This window comes from Sinohyriopsis cumingii, chromosome 5 (assembly GCF_028554795.1).
Source record: "Sinohyriopsis cumingii isolate HCF-2022 chromosome 5, ASM2855479v2, whole genome shotgun sequence".
NCBI classification, from domain to species: Eukaryota; Metazoa; Mollusca; class Bivalvia; order Unionida; family Unionidae; genus Sinohyriopsis; species Sinohyriopsis cumingii.
Window position 1 is genome coordinate 102,651,810 of NC_142965.1, and position 17,373 is coordinate 102,669,182.

General features: G+C 33.9%; 1 protein-coding gene across 1 annotated transcript in view; it reads left to right on the plus strand.

Annotated features, from left to right (window-relative positions):
- The window catches only part of LOC149799904 (uncharacterized), a 148,412-nt gene that overhangs the window by 8,463 nt on the left and 122,576 nt on the right, over window positions 1-17,373 (plus strand). The window contains exons 2-6 of the mRNA XM_089959354.1: window positions 893-949; window positions 7,661-7,795; window positions 9,189-9,233; window positions 10,845-10,907; window positions 15,496-15,576. Of these exons, the coding sequence (XP_089815480.1) occupies window positions 893-949; window positions 7,661-7,795; window positions 9,189-9,233; window positions 10,845-10,907; window positions 15,496-15,576 (381 nt within the window). The remainder of the gene's footprint in view (window positions 1-892; window positions 950-7,660; window positions 7,796-9,188; window positions 9,234-10,844; window positions 10,908-15,495; window positions 15,577-17,373) is intronic.

The window sequence follows — 17,373 nt, forward strand, 5'->3', positions numbered from 1 at the left end:
ATACCAGTAATAATAATAGCAATAAGTAGCTACTGAAAAAGTCATACAAATAAGTGGGTAGTAACAATATAATTAGCTACTGTACTAGCAATACTATTAAGCAGCTACTGTTCTAGTAATAATAAGTAGCTACTGTACTAGTAATAATACTAAGTAGCTACTGTACTTGTAATAATACTAATTAGCAGTTGTGCTAGTAGTAATAATAGGTAGCTACTAGTAATAATATGAAGTTGCTACTGTACTAGTAATAATACTAAGTAGCTACTGTACTAGTAATAGTACAAAGTAGCTACTGTACTAGTAATAATATTAAATTGTTACTGTACTAGTAATAATGCTTAGTAGCTATTGTACTAGTAATAGTACTAAGCAGCTACTATACTAGTAATAAAATTATGTAGCTATCGTATTAGTAATAATAGTAGCTACTGTACGAGTAATAATATTAAGTAGCTACTGTACTAGTAATACTATTTAGTAGTTACTGTACTAGTAATAGTACTAAGCAGCTACTGTATAAGTAATAATACTTAGTAGCTATTGTACAATTAATAATATTAAGTAGCTGCTGTATTAGTAACAATACTAAGCAGCTACTGTATTAGTAATACTATTAAGTACCTACTGTATTAGTAATAATACTTAGTAGCTACTGAACTAGTAATAATGTTAAGTAGCTACTGTAATAGTAATACGTAGCTACTGTACTTTTAATAATAATAGCTAGCTACTGAATTAGTAGTAATAATAAGTAGTTAGTAATAATAAAATGTAGCTACTGTGGTAGCAATAATAATAAGTAGCTATTGTATTAGTAATAATAAGTAGCAAATATATTAATAATAACAACAAATAGCTTCGGTACTCACTAGCTTCTCTCCATTTGCAGGCATGTAAAGGATGCGCATCAACAGTCTGTATTTGCACTGGTGACAAAGGTGAGAAGGTAAGTTCCTTAAATGTTGAAATTCAGAGGGATGTGCATAATTCAGATTTGCATTTAATAACTTACATTTAGTGGCAGATTTAGAAAAGTTTGAATGGGTTCATCTGCCCTCTTTCCCTGTCCCTCTGTTGCATCTCCAATCCCATCCCTTACAATCAAAATACTACACTTTTGCCCACCCACCCCAATTCAAGTACATTAAAGAAAAAACAAACAACAAATCAACGATCTGCCATACTGTATCTATGTCATGTCTCAGATTAATTCTTGGTAACTAGGCTTGGTTATTGCCCCAGTCATACCATAGGTAGCATATTTCCTGCACAGCAGCCTACAAGAATTAGTCTACTGACCATCATGTTTTCATGGTTCCAACATTTTCATACACCTTTCATCCATATTGTTTGCATACCATAAAAATCATGACAGTTTTTGCTTACAAGTTTTGTTCTTATTAAAAGTTTTCAAAATTTTATATTTAAGAGTTAAAGAATTGGCTGCAAATTATAATAATGCTGTTATCTGTGATAACAATTTGGGCTTATATCCTTAAGATCTTTTCCAGTTGCTAAAAGGTATATTTTTGATCCAGTTTTGATCAAACTTGGAATGTTGGCTTAAACCATCAAGCTCTCGCAGGAGCTCAATAATTAATGGGACTTGCACATAAAATAATGAGGTGATTTTGGATATGATTGACTGAGTTTGTTACCACTCAAGACATTGCATTTCTGATCCAATTATTATCAAACTTGCTGAGTAGGCTAAAATTATAAAGGACTTGGATAAGTGCAGTTAGCAGAAAGAACAAAACATATCTGACTGGCTGAGCTTGTTAACACTTGAGGAACTAGATTTCTGAACAGATTTCTTTTTATCAGACTTGACACATAGACTTGTATTGATAAAGTATTCAATGAATTTTATTATGATTGAAATTTATGCATATTAATAAGGTTATCTTCCATCTGATTGGATGAATTTTGTTAACTCTACCACAGAGATTATATTTTCACAGGATTCTGATAAAACTTGTTAATAGACTTGTATCACCAATATTTTGTTTGAATGCGATAATTATGACAGTGATTCCATGCTCAGTGATGTAACCTTTCATCTTATTTCCTTACCTTTTTATCACTCTTGGGGCTGGATTTTAATTTGATATAAATTATTGTATCATTGTCTTAAACAGGGTTTAAAATATGAGATAAAACATTAATGAAATGATCCAAATGGCCGTCCTTGCTACATCTCAAAATCTGGAGACTATATTAATCATCCACTTTTGATAACATGAGCTTGGATGACCACAATTATTAGCAAAGGTAACAATTACACTTCTTTTGAAAGCATTATTATTTTATTATAGTAAAATAGGCATGATATAAGTTGGGAGATAATTTGCATGATTTGTTTTTTACAATACTGCTTATGTTCAAATGTTTGGTAATGTCATGGGCAGTGAGTGATATAGGGCCCACTTGGAGCTCTTGTTCACTAGCTAACCTGGCCACAAAGCTAAGTGTGTTTTTCTATAGCCCAGCATTTGTCTTGTATTACCCATCACTATTTGCTTCTTACTGCTCTGGATCTGGAATATGGGCTTATATTTTCAAAATCTCAGACGTGTTTTTTCCATAAACTATGACAGTCACACATATTAATGTACTTGTTGTTCTGGGGTGAACACTATTTCTCAGCTCAAGATTGGCTGCCAGTATAACTGGTGGAGGAAAAGAAGAATCACCGACCCACAGGAAGCTACTGACAGCTTTCTCATATACCCTCATTGGTCAAGCCCAAGACTTGAGCCCATGTGTACAGTGATGAGATGGCAGTGACCCGTAAAGATGACTGCCCTAGGCCACTTGGCCACCAGTGTCCATATTAATAAAATAATCTTGTAATTGGTTGAGCTTTGCTACCATTCTTGAAGCCATATGTCTGATAATATTTTGATAAAACTTGGAGGATGGGAGTGCCTAGAAATTTTAAACATATATTCATTCCTTGGTACTAAATGAATGAAAATGGTGCTGCTTGGACATCCAATATGGTCACCACAACAGTGATCTTGAACATCTTGTTTTTGCTACATCTCCTGAATGGATGGTCATATATGAACAATGGAGTTTTCACTAACAGACTTACCATTATTATGCTATCTGGTTTGTCTTAAATAAAAACAGTATTGGCCCTTCATCCAATATGGCTGCCACATCTGCCATTTTTAAAATATTGCTATCATAATTCCACCTAGATAGAAAGTCATATTGATGTGAGACTTTTTATGATGTCCATTTGACCTCAGGTGAAAAACTGCAGTGCAATCTGGCTGACATATAGCCACCATCTTGAAATTGGAATGGACAATTGTATCAGAATGAGGTTTTCACAAACATACTTCTTATAATGTCTAGTTGAGTCTAAATGAAAATGGTTCCAATCTGATGTCCAATATGACTGTTACAGCAGCCATCTTTAAAATCTTTTTACCGCTACTCCTCCAGAATGGAAAGTCTCATTAACATGGTGTTTTCACCAAAGACCTCATATGATGTCATGTTGTTTTGAAAATGAAATGGTATTATTGTGAGATCCAATATGGCCATGGTGTTTCAACCAGAAGACACCTTTTGATGTTGAGTTTGTCCTAAATGAAAATGGTTCCACTCTGATGCCTAGTATGGCTCTCACAGTGGCCATCTCGAAAATCCTGTTCATCGCTACTTCTCCTCAATGAATGGTTTTTAATAAATGTTCACTTGATCCTAAATTAAAATGATGTTCATCTGATGTTCAATACATGGTCATCTGATATCCAATACATGGTGATCTTAAAAATCTTGTTTTTGCTACTTCTCGTAAATGGGAAGTCATTTTGACTCATTGCTGGAGCTTTTTGACAGATTACTTCTTTAGGTGACTAAATGCTTCTTAAAGACGATTGCTAACCATTAATATGGCCACTATGGTGACTGTCTTAGAAAATATTGTTATCTCTACTCCACTCAAAGGGTGGCTATATCATGATGGGGTTTTTGTCAATAGCTTATGATACCTAGTTGGTCCTACATGAAAATGGTGCCAGTTGTACACTGAATATCATATGTCTGCCATGATGTCAATTTTCAAAATCTTGTTGTCACTATTCCTCTTGAATTGATTACAGACATGATTTTTCTGTTTTAAAGCAGAATTCCGCTTTTCTCCTGACATGAATCAGATTTTTCTTGATATAGTCTGTTTTTTATATCATCTCCAATTCGTTTTTTAAAAAAACAGTTTGCTACCATTCTGCAATGACCCTTGTAAATTATTTGTTCCATATATTAGTGAGCACAGAACTCTCGTAAAGAGTATTCTGATTGGTCAAAGGTTTAAATTCATCCAATGAATCTTCATGTAATGGAAACTGATGGCAATGGAAAGAAGAAGCATGCTTGCAAAAATGTCATCCTGAGTTGTTAAGAGAGACCATGCATGAAAACTTCAGATAAAGGTTTAAGAAACATATGGAAATGGGAATGGCTGGAGTGAAAAGTTGATGGAAATTTAGTTGGTCAGTTTATAAGAAAACTGAACGCTAGAGGACTGGCATTTTGTGACCTCTGCTCTACGGTAATCACGGTTGGAAGAGTTTGGAACAGCACCTTCAAAAGAAGCTGCATACGGAAAAATTGAAGCTCAGAAAATATCTGGAAATATTATAATTAATTACTATAAGAAGAAAGATTTCTTGCATGAGAGAACAAATGTAGCCCTCTGTCAGAATATGCGCACTGCATGTCGCCAATACAAGCACCAGCTTGAAAGGAAAAAGGCTGTCATTGAGAGGGAAAAGAAACAATTGCACACTGAGCCAAAAAAGTCAGTGCTGACAAAAAGGAAGGCTAAAGAAATCTTTGCCAAAGCCGCAAAAAGAGCTCGACTGGCATATCAGCAGGGTGTGTCCATTGAAGAAAAAGACAAGTGAATGTATAGGATTATTTGTATATAGTTGATGTACTTGGGTGTTTATTTTACAGATTTGTTATGAAAAGAGAGAAATATATTTGCTGCAAAGGTTGAGAAATTATTGGGACTTTATTACAATGTGAACACTGACATGCACATCAATAGTATTGGAGAACAATTTCATGTGACTATAAATATCATGAAATTATTGAAGTCAAGTTGAACATTTTTGGTAAGTTTATTAGTTTTTCAGATGATTATCAAGGTCTTGGTCATGTGTATATTTAATGGTTGCATTTGATTCTGCTCAATAACTTTAAAGATGTTTGAGTTTCAGTAATGAACCATGGTACAATTGTGCTTCTGTCTGCTGTCAATTTATGTATCACAGTTGAGGTTTTAGCTTCAAGGTCATGATTACTGCTCAGTTTCTTATTCTTATCTGCACTTTGTGATAGAAACATGAAACTTGGCTACTTTCCATGTCTGCCTAGTAAACTCTTTATCTTTCTCACAATAGACAAAGTGAGTTTGCTTGTAATATATATAATTATTATTGTTTTTGTTATTATTATTATATTATTATTACAAGTATTATTATTATTATATGACTTCTGGACATTATAAAGGGCAGAGGCGTAATAGTCAAAGTATAAAACTCTACTTTGATGTTAATTCAAAACAGTGTGTTTTTAGCACACCTGGTCCCAGCATCAAGTCAGCTTGTATGTTGTCCTGGTCAAACATATATTGTCTGTCATCAGTTTGCATATGATCTTTTCATCTTTTTAAAAAACACCTATTGACCGATTTCAAACAATCTTATTAAAAAAACCCACCATGAAATGAAAGTCATTCAGCTTTTTTTTTTTTAATCTGCCATCAAAGATTGCCACTGCTACCAAGGACAGAAAAACCTTTCAATGATTTCTTCCTTAAAATAATACAAAACAGAACTTGACCAGATTCTTAGGAAAAAACTAAAATTTCTGGCCTAATGGCCTTTTCAGATTGATACAAATGACATCTGCTATCAAATATAACTAGCATTCCAAAACATGGATAAACCATTGAATAACACCTTGTTACAAACCACTGAACAGAATTTTACCAAATTTGATGTAAACATCCTGGAATAAACACCTCATCAATTTATACAAATGATGATTATCAGTAATTAAGTTTGGCTCTGTTACTAAATATAGAATAAAACTTCAATTTTGTACAAAAGAAAAGCATGATGGTAAAAAAGACTAAAGATTATTGACATCTGCAGTCAGATTTAGCTGCATTGCTAACAACAAGCAACAAAACCTAAAATGACTCTTCATAAAACTACATTACAGAATCTGACGACATTTGACAGAAAGCATCTTGGCATGACATACTATCAAGTTTTCAGAATCAATGCTAATTACTTTCAGTATGACCATTGTTACTAAAAACAAAAACCAATCAGCAGAAGTTCACCCAATTTCATAGAAAGCATCACGGCACACCATATATACTCGCTTATAAGACAAGTCCAACTGCAAACTGTACAGATCCAAATCTGCAATGACTTAATGCACCAGCAGATCTGGGTCTGTGCAATTTGTTAGGGGTAGTCAGTAGGTCTGCAGGTGCTTTATGCTATGGCAGATCAGTGTTTTTATGGTTTCCACTTTGACCTGACTTATACATGTTTATTATATGGTAAGTCCTTTCTAGTCTACACAAATGATGCAAATCCAGTATCCAATATAGCAGCGTTTCAAAAAGCATAAATTAAATACAGTTGCATTATTTGGTTTTGTGATCATTCTTGGGCCTAAATAGGCCTATCATCTTTTTAAAAAATCACCGATTTTAATCCTGTAAAAAGTAATACAGCATATTATTTTGATTATTATCATTTCTGATTAGTTTTATGAAACTCAGTTCTGATAATTAAAATCATTTCCTTGCCAACTCCAGAAAAAAATAGATTGAAGTTTTTGATATAGCTTAGGTATTGATCTTTGATCATTGTAGTTAGCCTTGAGGGAAATGACTAATTGCTGTCACAAGTCATTACAGTAACCTAGTTTTCTTGCTTTGCTATAGTATTGTAACTATCTCCATCTGTTACGTTAATGACAAACATACCGTTTTCAAACTAATTTGTAGCTATTGCAATAAACTTCAGTGTCTACCTAGCTATTACATAAAATGCTTAGTGTTTACAAAGGATGTGAACTTGTCACCAGATTGATTGATTTTATTCTTGAACCTTTTCATGAACATCTTGTAATGTACGAGAGAAGCAACAATGGCTAACATTGAATTTCTACTTTATGGTGACTGGAATTTTGTTGAATCAAACTGAATAATACTGTGCTTCTCAGTGGTTATCTTGATCAGTTATTGGTGATAATAATAGCTTGTAAATAGTCAAAACCTACTGTCCAAGGAATAGAAAACAGTATAGATTAAAGCTACTTGGATTACAAAAGTTAGGCACTTTATTGGTATTTTGGTACAGATGTCAATGTGTTGAATTTGGAAAATAACCAGTGTTTGTGAGATTTCTTTAAACCCCAATATTCTGGCTATAAAAGGTGTATGTATCCATGGATGGATGTGTGTGTGTGTGTGTGTGTGTGTGTAATGTTGGAGGACTATTCAAGAAGAGGACCACTGTACTTGATTTTCGTCTTCTTTCATTATCAGCAATGTACATATACCCTTATTGCTCTTTTGAAAATTACAGTCATTATGATTTGTTTTCAGGGTGCTCTTGGACTTACAGGGTTGCAGGGCTCACAAGGGCTGCCAGGGTTTCCAGGACCAGAGGGTCCCATTGGACCAAGAGGACTCTCCGGGGATTCAGGGGAACCTGGTTTACAGGGGATGAAGGGGGAAAGAGTGAGTGTTATTTAACTGAATGTTTTAATGATTTTTTCCTGCACTTTTGTATTTGCAGGAATATTTCTAAAGATAAAACATGTCTGTCAGGGGTGGTTTCTTTCACTGTCTGCCAGCATCAAATTTTTGGCCTTTGTTTGTAAGGCATAATTATTTCTAGCATGATGATGGCAATGATGATAATGATATTTACATAGCTATTTTTTGTAAATAATAAAATAAGATAAATGTCTTATTGCATATGTGCAATATAGACTTTTGCAAAATGCACATGATTTTTGTCTGTCTTGTTTCAAAATGTTCATGAGATTGATGGAAATTAATGTTTTTATAAATTTGTGCAGTATTAAAATAAATTCCTTTCTAATTTACCAGTAAATTATTTTGTACATTTAATGTTACTACTTGCTATTCAAATAATGGCCCATATTATCTTTGATTAAGGAAATAAATCTTTAGTTAATTCAGGAGAATAGGGTGAGGTGTTCTTACAGTTGGGGCATGGGATTCAAGATCTTTGTGAAACAGGGGTTCAATTTACAACAACAATTAAAGATACTTGTTCCATTTTCTGTGTTTACCATGGGGAAAATATCAATAGTAGAATGTCTTATCATTATTTATGTTGAATACAGAAATTAAAGAGATGAGATAAAAAGATGTGAGACACTAGTCCTTATTAATATTCCTAAGTATTCGTCTTGAATTTACAGACACATGGTATTCAAAATCAAATGATCTGCCTGTTATGGGGTCATGGATTTGTCTATAACAGGGTTGGGAATCAAAATCAAACAATCTGTCTGTTATGGGGTTTCAGACCCATCTAGAACAAGGTAGGTATAAAAAAAAAACCAGCGGAACCCTTTTACCAATTGTCAGCTTGAGAACCCCAAGTCAAAGCTTTCAAATTGCTAGTTTTTAGTTTTTGTCAGTTTAATTTATTAGACTTCAGAAGCAGTTCTAATGCAGATGGATGGTAAGTACCATAATTAAGTCACATTTTCAAAGTGCAGACAATGAATTTCTTGTGAGTAAATTCATAGTTTCATAGGATTTTTTCATGTCTTGCAAATCATCTGTCTCTTGGATAAATGTATAGCACCTTGAAACTTCACTTGTTGTCTGAAATGAAACTAATATCTGAGAATAAGTTATGTGCAGGTTTGTCTAATCTGGAAAGAAAAGAAGAACCTGTAGCTTGTGTAGAAGCAATTTCTTATTTCAAAGCTATAAAAATTCAGTCGTAAAGCTGCCCATCAGAATGGTTTCTTAAACAAATCAAATTTGTAACAGTTGAACCAGAAAAACATTTATATTATACCTTCAGGTCTGTTTATATATATTTTTATATTTATCTTTTGTCAATTATGTCCATTTTTTTTCTTTTTAGGGAGAAACAGGTTTGCCTGGTTTCACTGGAGTGCCTGGAATAGTAGTATGTATATACACTGGATACAGATATTTCTCTTTATGATGAATGATTAAATCATGGAGGCTGTAGTATGTAAAGTGATAACCTATATTCGTTTTTCAGATGATCTAATCTTCAGGGGAGGCACTGTCCCTATTTTTAGTAATAGACCAACCATCTAATCTTAAGGGGAGGCAACATCCCTATTTTTTGTAATGGACCAACCATCTAATCTTCAAGGAGGTGGCATACCTGATCATCCTTGATCTCATTATAGCCTTTCATTCAAATAATATGATTTATGTAATTAGTTAATTGTTTATAAAATTCTGGGCAAGAGTTTTTGTTTCAAGTTACATATATTTGGAAATGACACATTTTTGCAAAGTAATCCAAAGCCCTCATGAAAATTAAATGGTTGGTCCTTTAAATGGACAGTAGCACAAGACAACAAAAATGTAATAAAAGACAAGATACAAAATCTCTTATATTGACAAGCCACCTATATCTACAAAAAAAACCCAACAAAGTCCTAGGCCCATGACCTTCTGTTACTACCAAATTTGTTATGCTTCAACAATGCGATTAAAGTAAATGTATATGTCAACTCAAGTCCAAGATCCCAACATTAACAAATCCTTTTATCTAATCATTTATGTTGACAAGCTGCCAGTTTAAATCTATACTTTGTTCCACAGTTATTCGATACTGCCACCTGGCTTTAATGTTGTTGTCACATTAACAAACAGGTATTTGTTCGGTCCTCCAAACCTGGACTTTTGCTGTGACATTAGTAATGCATGCATCCATCCTCAAATCAGCCATCTACAAGAAAGTCATCACCAGACTTGAATAAAATGGAAGCTGATCAGTTGCTGCATTATTTTCCAAAGTGGTCACTGATTGGAACACATTTATCTCCTGTGAAAGATTCCATTTCTGCAGAAAGAAAAGTATCTTTATATATAATTGCAATGTGCTTAATTGAGACTTTAAAAAAATGTAATTAATTGTATTTTGATCATTTGTCATTAATTTTGAAAATGAGTTTTCACTCTCAATCAATAAAAAATTTCATTACAAAAGAAAAACTACTTGCGAATTGGTGTATGTTAAATCTAAAGGTCATACTTGAGTCTGGCTCCTCCATCATAATTCTTTATGCAAACATTCAAGTAACAAATTTAACTCCAGACTTTACTGTATATACTTGCTTATAAGTTGAGTCCAACTGCAAGCTGCACCGACCCAGATTTGCTGTTGCATAATGTGATGGCAGATCCAGTTCTCTGCTGTTTCTTAATAGTAATCGGTAGAACAAGCATAGATTCTGATCTGCAGTGGATTATGTCTCAGCAGTCTAGGATCTGTATTTGCATTTGGACTCGACTTATAGGCGAGTTATACAGTACTGTTTGACATTGTCAAATGCAGACTTTTGATTGGTCAGAACATTTGGAGTTGAGTCAAGTTAGTTTTATCCTGGAGGGGCCAGGATTGAAAGTTATAAAACTCCTGAGCTTGAGATTTTGTTTTGATCAGTCACAAATGATGTTACAGTTTTTGATCTTTTACTCCATTGTCTGACGTACTTTTGGAATGATTAAAATAATGTTTATGTTTGCCAAATTTTAGGGACTTGATGGGTTGGAAGGACCTGTAGGAGAGATGGGGTTTCCAGGTTGTAATGGATCCAAGGTAAATGAATACTATTTTCCTTTGTTATCAAATTTAATTTTCTTTTCATCCAAGCTGTCCATTCAATAGTTCAGCTCTCAGCATCTTTATTATTCATGTATTTAAAGAAAAAAATTGAGCATCATTTAACAAAGTTTTATGTTTCTTTAAAAAAAAATGTCTTCATCATTCATGATTTTGAAAGCTTGTAATTATTTGATTCCACTCAGTGATGTTAATTTTTTATGAGTTGTGACCAGGTCACAAAACGAAATTTAAGAAATTGTATTATATGAAAATCTGTCTGTGATACATGTCACAAGAAGCCTGCCTGATAAATTGTTTTAAAAGTCATGGGAGGCAAGGCTTGGCTACATATATTACTGAGTAGGGCTAGAGATAAAGTTTTGGATCCAATCCAATCATTGTTGATTCAGACTCTCAGCATTTCTTTGATACATTTTGTTGCCCAGGGGGTGGGGTTAGGATTTAAAAAAAAAAGAATTTCTTCCTCCTATATACCTTGGAAAAAAATTCTTACTTAGATTTATGTGTGAAAGCTAATTATATATATTATATTAGTTGAGTAAAAACAAAAAGCATGATTAAATGTTGCAAATATAGCATGTATGTACTTGATATATCAAAATACAATGAAACCCCTCAAATCTGAAAAACCCTGGGACCCAAGTGTTTTGGGTTTTTTTGAGAAGGTTGTTTTTGAGGTTTTTGCAGCTGTAAAAAAACAAACTCTTTTTCTAAGCGCTTATGTGATGAAAGAGAGGAAGGATGTAATAATGAGACCATCCATGTGTAAGAATGCACACAATTCAAAAGGCTGATATTTTTTTTAATGTATTCAATGAAGAAATAACTGAACAATATACATTTCTTCCAAAAATCACATCTTGTCACACAGAAATACAGTTGTTCCACATAGAAAGACAGTCCTCATCACAAAATACATTTGAGGAATGAGCTACTTTTATAACTTTACTCTATGCCATTTATTATTAAAAATGATACTCTGTAATGTTTAAATATTACATAACACTCATAATGTATGTAGTTCAAGAGCCTGCATAGAGGAAGTATGGTAGTATTGGGTTTTTTCATATATTTTTCTCCAACTAATCTTATTTGTCATGGTAACTCCATTTCTTGTGCTGCAGCCAAACAATGCTCATCAATTGCTAAGTTCAATCTCAGTATAAGGTCTAAATCTACAGGGTATGTCACTGAGTGAATGAATCGGACTTCTAGAATACTGCTTTGTCTGTTTCCATTGGCAAAGCATCAAAAGCAAAGCCATGTGCCTGGTAATCAAGTCTTGATATTTAATTTAACATCAACAAGTAAACAATGTTCTATTAATCAAGTATGCAAATGAATAGCATCAGAGTTAGATAATCTAATAAAAAGTCCTTAAATTGTTTTAGGCATTTTGTTTTAAATAATATACTTAAAAAGCTGGCTCTTTCATGTGTTGCAAAGACTTCAGATTAATCCTAATATATGTTGCAGGGGTCAACAACCTATTTTACAAATCATGCCACTTTCCAGATTAATTACAAAATGAATGAGCACATGCCACCAGTAAGAGAGTAACACTGTTAAAATCGAAAATTTTGGCTGCCCTTCTCATGCCACACAAAACCTCTTGATGTGACTCCCTGTGGCACACATGCCGTAGGTTGCCGACCCCTGATATGTTGGCATATGTGTCATGTATTGTAAAAACTTTGCATGCCCGTGGTACATTTTCTGGGTCTTGGCCTCACAGAACAGCCCACTACAGTACTTGGTAACCATATTTTAGCTGTTCTCAGCATGCGTCAGGAATTTAGCAGTTAACGTATATTTCCAAGTTGGAATTTAGTTTGGTTTTCTTTTTCTTAAGCACAAACTTGAAATTTGTATTTGAAATTTGTTTCGGTATTCAGAATTGAGGGTTTTGGTTTACTGGGAAGAATAGATATTAAAGAAGGAAAATTTCAGGACTTAAAAAAGATGTCAGTCTTGAGGGGATTCACTATTTTTGTGGGCTACCAATGTTCATTTTTGTGATAGTTATAAACATGAATTTAAAACCCCAACAAGCATAGTTATTTCTGTGGAAATGACACAAACAATACCCACCAAAATAAGATTTTTGTGCAAAACTATGAAAATTGATAAGTACAGAAAGAAATGAATTCATGGTATATAGTTTTCTTTGGTACATTTACTTGTCAGTATTCAGTGGAACAAGTATTTGTCAGTATTCAGTGCTACAGATACTTGCATGTATTAACTGGTACATGTAAATATTAAATGGTATATGTAAGTATTAACTGGTACATGTAAGTATTAAGTGGTACATGTAAGTATTAACTGGTACATGTAAGTATTAAATGGTACATGTAAGTATTAAGTGGTACATGTAAGTATTAACTGGTACATGTAAGTATTAAGTGGTACATGTAAGTATTAAGTGGTACATGTAAGTATTAACTGGTACATGTAAGTATTAACTGGTACATGTAAGTATTAAGTGGTACATGTAAGTATTAACTGGTACATGTAAGTATTAACTGGTACATGTAAGTATTAAGTGGTACATGTATTTATTATTGTTACACCATACCACATCCATTGGGCACAGGTTAAAATCGTCAGAATTTTGGCAAAGTTAAGACTTTTTTAACAGACTTTTTAAAATATTTAAACTTGTCAGGATTTGCCTGATCTGTTCAAGAATGATGCTTCAGTCAGGTTGGCTTGTTAGTTAATGATTATTAGTGTACAAGTCATTCCCATCTCTGTCAGTTGGTTAAGCAGTTTTTTATTATTAGTGTACAAGTCATTTTCATCTGTCACTTTGGTTTGTTAGTTTCTGATTAATAATGTATGAGTCAGTCTCATCTCTATCAGGTTTGTTAGGTAGTTTCTGATTAATACTGTACGAGTCAATCTCATCTCTATCAGGTTAGTTAGGTAGTTTCTGATTAATACTGTACGAGTCATTCAGATCTGTCAGGTTAGTTAGGTAGTTTCTGATTAATAATGTATGAGTCAGTCTCATCTCTATCAGGTTTGTTAGGTAGTTTCTGATTATTAATGTATGAGTCATTGACATCTCTGTCAGGCTAGTTAGGTAGTTTCTGATTATTAATGTATGAGTCTTTGACATCTCTGTCAGGCTAGTTAGGTAGTTTCTGATTATTAATGTATGAGTCATTGACATCTCTGTCAGGTTAGTTAGGTAGTTTCTGATTATTAATGTATGAGTCATTCACATCTCTGTCAGGTTAGTTAGGTAATTTCTGATTATTAGTGCATAAATCACTCTTGTATATGCTTCAGATACTTGTATAGTTGAAACTTAAGTATCTACACAGGAATTTTTAGCAAAGAAAGCATCTTCACATTTTATGATTACATGGTGCAGCCATTATCTAATACTGAAATTAGAACAATATAACCGTAGAAGACAGCTGTTTCTCAGTGTAAAGCTTTCTACTAATCTGGCATATTTTAATTCTCCACTCTTATGACTCAGAAATGTTTCTTCTTACATTGTTGAACTAATCCAGCCTTGTACTGTTGAATCTGAGCTGGTTACTTCAACGATTTTGAGAAATTTAACACAACAAACATCTACCAGTATGTGGGCAAACATTCTGCATAAAATGATTGCCACAGGCTGTTTGTATCAGGGAGAGCAATGGTATGAAATCTGTTGTACATCACCTTGTAACTTATATAGATATTACAGCTACTGTAAAAGAAACCCTAATGGACCAGGGTAATTTGTTCATTAAGGGCCCAAGGTAACTTGTTAATTTTGGGACCGTCGTAACTTTTTAATTGAAGGATGATGGTAATTTGTTCCTTAAAACATAAAAATGGAGTTTTGGTTAAATTAGGAACAAAATAACCACAATACTCCTTCATTATAATGCCATTCATGCAAACCTTGGAGTATACCACCTTATACTGAGACTACCTTATAATGAATTACATGATACATATCATTTTGCTACCACTTGATGAAATGGGATCCATGATCTTATCCACCTTATAATAGAAACTTTGTTATAATGATGGGCCTTGTAGTGTCTTATAATGAAGTACATAATACATATAATTTTACTGCCACTTAATGAAATGGGATTCATTAGCACACCCACCTTATACCAGGAGCTGTGTTATAATGATGGGCCTTGTAGTGTCTTATAATGAAGTACATAATGCATATAATTTTACTACCACTTAATGAAATGGGATTCATTATCACACCCACCTTATAACAGGAGCTGTGTTATAATGATGGGCCTTATTGTGAGACTGTCTAACACCATACATATAATTTTACTGTAACTTGTTAAGATGGGATCCATGACAATATATGCTTTGTAACAGAAACTGTGTTAATAAAGGCCCTTATAGTGAGGGAGTGATGTACAATATATACTCATTACATCGGAAAATTTGCAATATTTAAATCTGTTTTGGCCACATCATGCTACATTGTATCTGCTTGACATGAACCTACTGCATGTCTGCAAGTGCAAGCCATTTTCAATTGAAAACCTCATGTGTCATAAATGTATTGTTTTCTTTACAGGGGTTGGCTGGAAACCCAGGGCGAGATGGTTTGCCAGGTCTTCCTGGACCCAGAGGGCTTCCTGGATTCTCAGGACCAAAGGTAAATATACTGTGTCTACTTGCTTATAAGTAGAGTCATTTTGCAAATAACAAAGATCCTGATCTGCCATAGCATAATGCACTTGCAGATCAGGTCTGCGTTATTTTGTTCTGCTGATTACTCCTAACACACTGCACAGACCAGATATGCCAGTGGATTATTCATTGGAAAATTTGGGTTTGTGCAGTTTGCAGTTTGACTTGACTTGTAATCAAGTACATATCGTATTCATCCATGTTCATAATACATTTTGAGCAAGGAATTTAGATAGATGACAGAAGGAAACTATCAAATTTAGATAGATGAACACAAGGAAACTATCAAATTTAGATAGATGAACACAAGGAAACTATCAAATTTAGATAGATGACAGAAGGAAACAGAAGTGTGAGTTTAGCTTGTAACTTTCATTAGTAAATTAGTTCAACATTCAAAGGTGTTGCATTACACTTTAGCTGTCAATCATTTTAATAATGGTCACATCACCAATTAGCTTTGCCAGGTTTCAAAACTTGTCAGCTGAAGATAGGGTTTGTATTTGAAGTTCATTCTCAGCCAGCCAGAGTAAGGTGGGTACCTCAACCAGACTAAAATTTGTGTTTGAAATTGAAAATTTAAATTCCTTTTGCTTCTGATCTCATGGTTACTTCATTTGGCCATTCAGTTTGAATTTTCAGTCATGTTACATAGCTGCTAACCCTCACGAATTTGGCGTGAATTTCACAACTTTTTCAGTGATTCACGGATTCACGCCGCAAGCCAAAAATTAATGAATTCTCTAATTCTCAATTATTTTAAATCTTTAATAAAATAACTGATTTCCTGTTAAGTGCTAGTCGTGATATTCGCAGTTGCCGAAATGGTCCGGTGTTGCTGGTCATGATATTAGTAGATCTACAGCCCATTAGTACAGCTGGCCCAGTAGCAAGCATTTTAGCCTTTTTAATCTATATGTATAAGAGTAGTTTTACAAATGCTTTTGAGAGAAACTGGGGCCAAACCGGAATTTTGCTCCGTGCATGCATCACCAACACTGATATGAGTTACCGTTCAGCATCGCATGTAAGATTTTGAAAATGTCTTAACCACCAAGGCAAAATAAATGTATTGCTCAAAAAGTTTAATTTGGAATATATCAAAAATTGGCCGTGCATTCTGCCATTAAACATTGATATTCATCATGCTTTTTGCACTCAGTGTGCCATCGCAGAGACGATGTGAGGAAGCACATCGGTTGCAAAAAACAAGTAGAAGTTGGGAAATTAACAATTTGCAGATTTCAGCTCTGGAATATTTTAAGCCATCGGCGGAAGACCTGCAAGCTACCAACGCTGAAGCATTATTTGTGAGTTTTCTTCTCGAACACAATCTACTTTTATCAGCTGGAGACCATGCTAAACATTTGTTCCAACAAATGTTCCCAGACTCGAAAATCGCTTCCAAATTTTCCTGTGGAAGAACCAAAAGTGCTGCAGCTCCTGTGCATTCCTCACAGCAACAGTGACAGTGAAAGAGTATTTTCTCTAGTGAGGAGAAATAAGACAGACTTTAGGGCCTCCTTAGCTGCAAAAAATTTGTCAGCAATTTTAGTCACCAAGATCAACCAGCAGGCAAGAAGTCTGAACTGTTTAGAAAACAAATTTACGATCAAGCAGTTGAGGAAGTTCAAGTCTGCCACAGTATCATGTCTTGATAAATAAATATTTCTGCATATATGTAGTGTTTTAGTTTTATATTGCGATCTTGATATAGTGTTGTATTGACGGTCAGAGTGGATGGAGTTATTGTCATGGTATT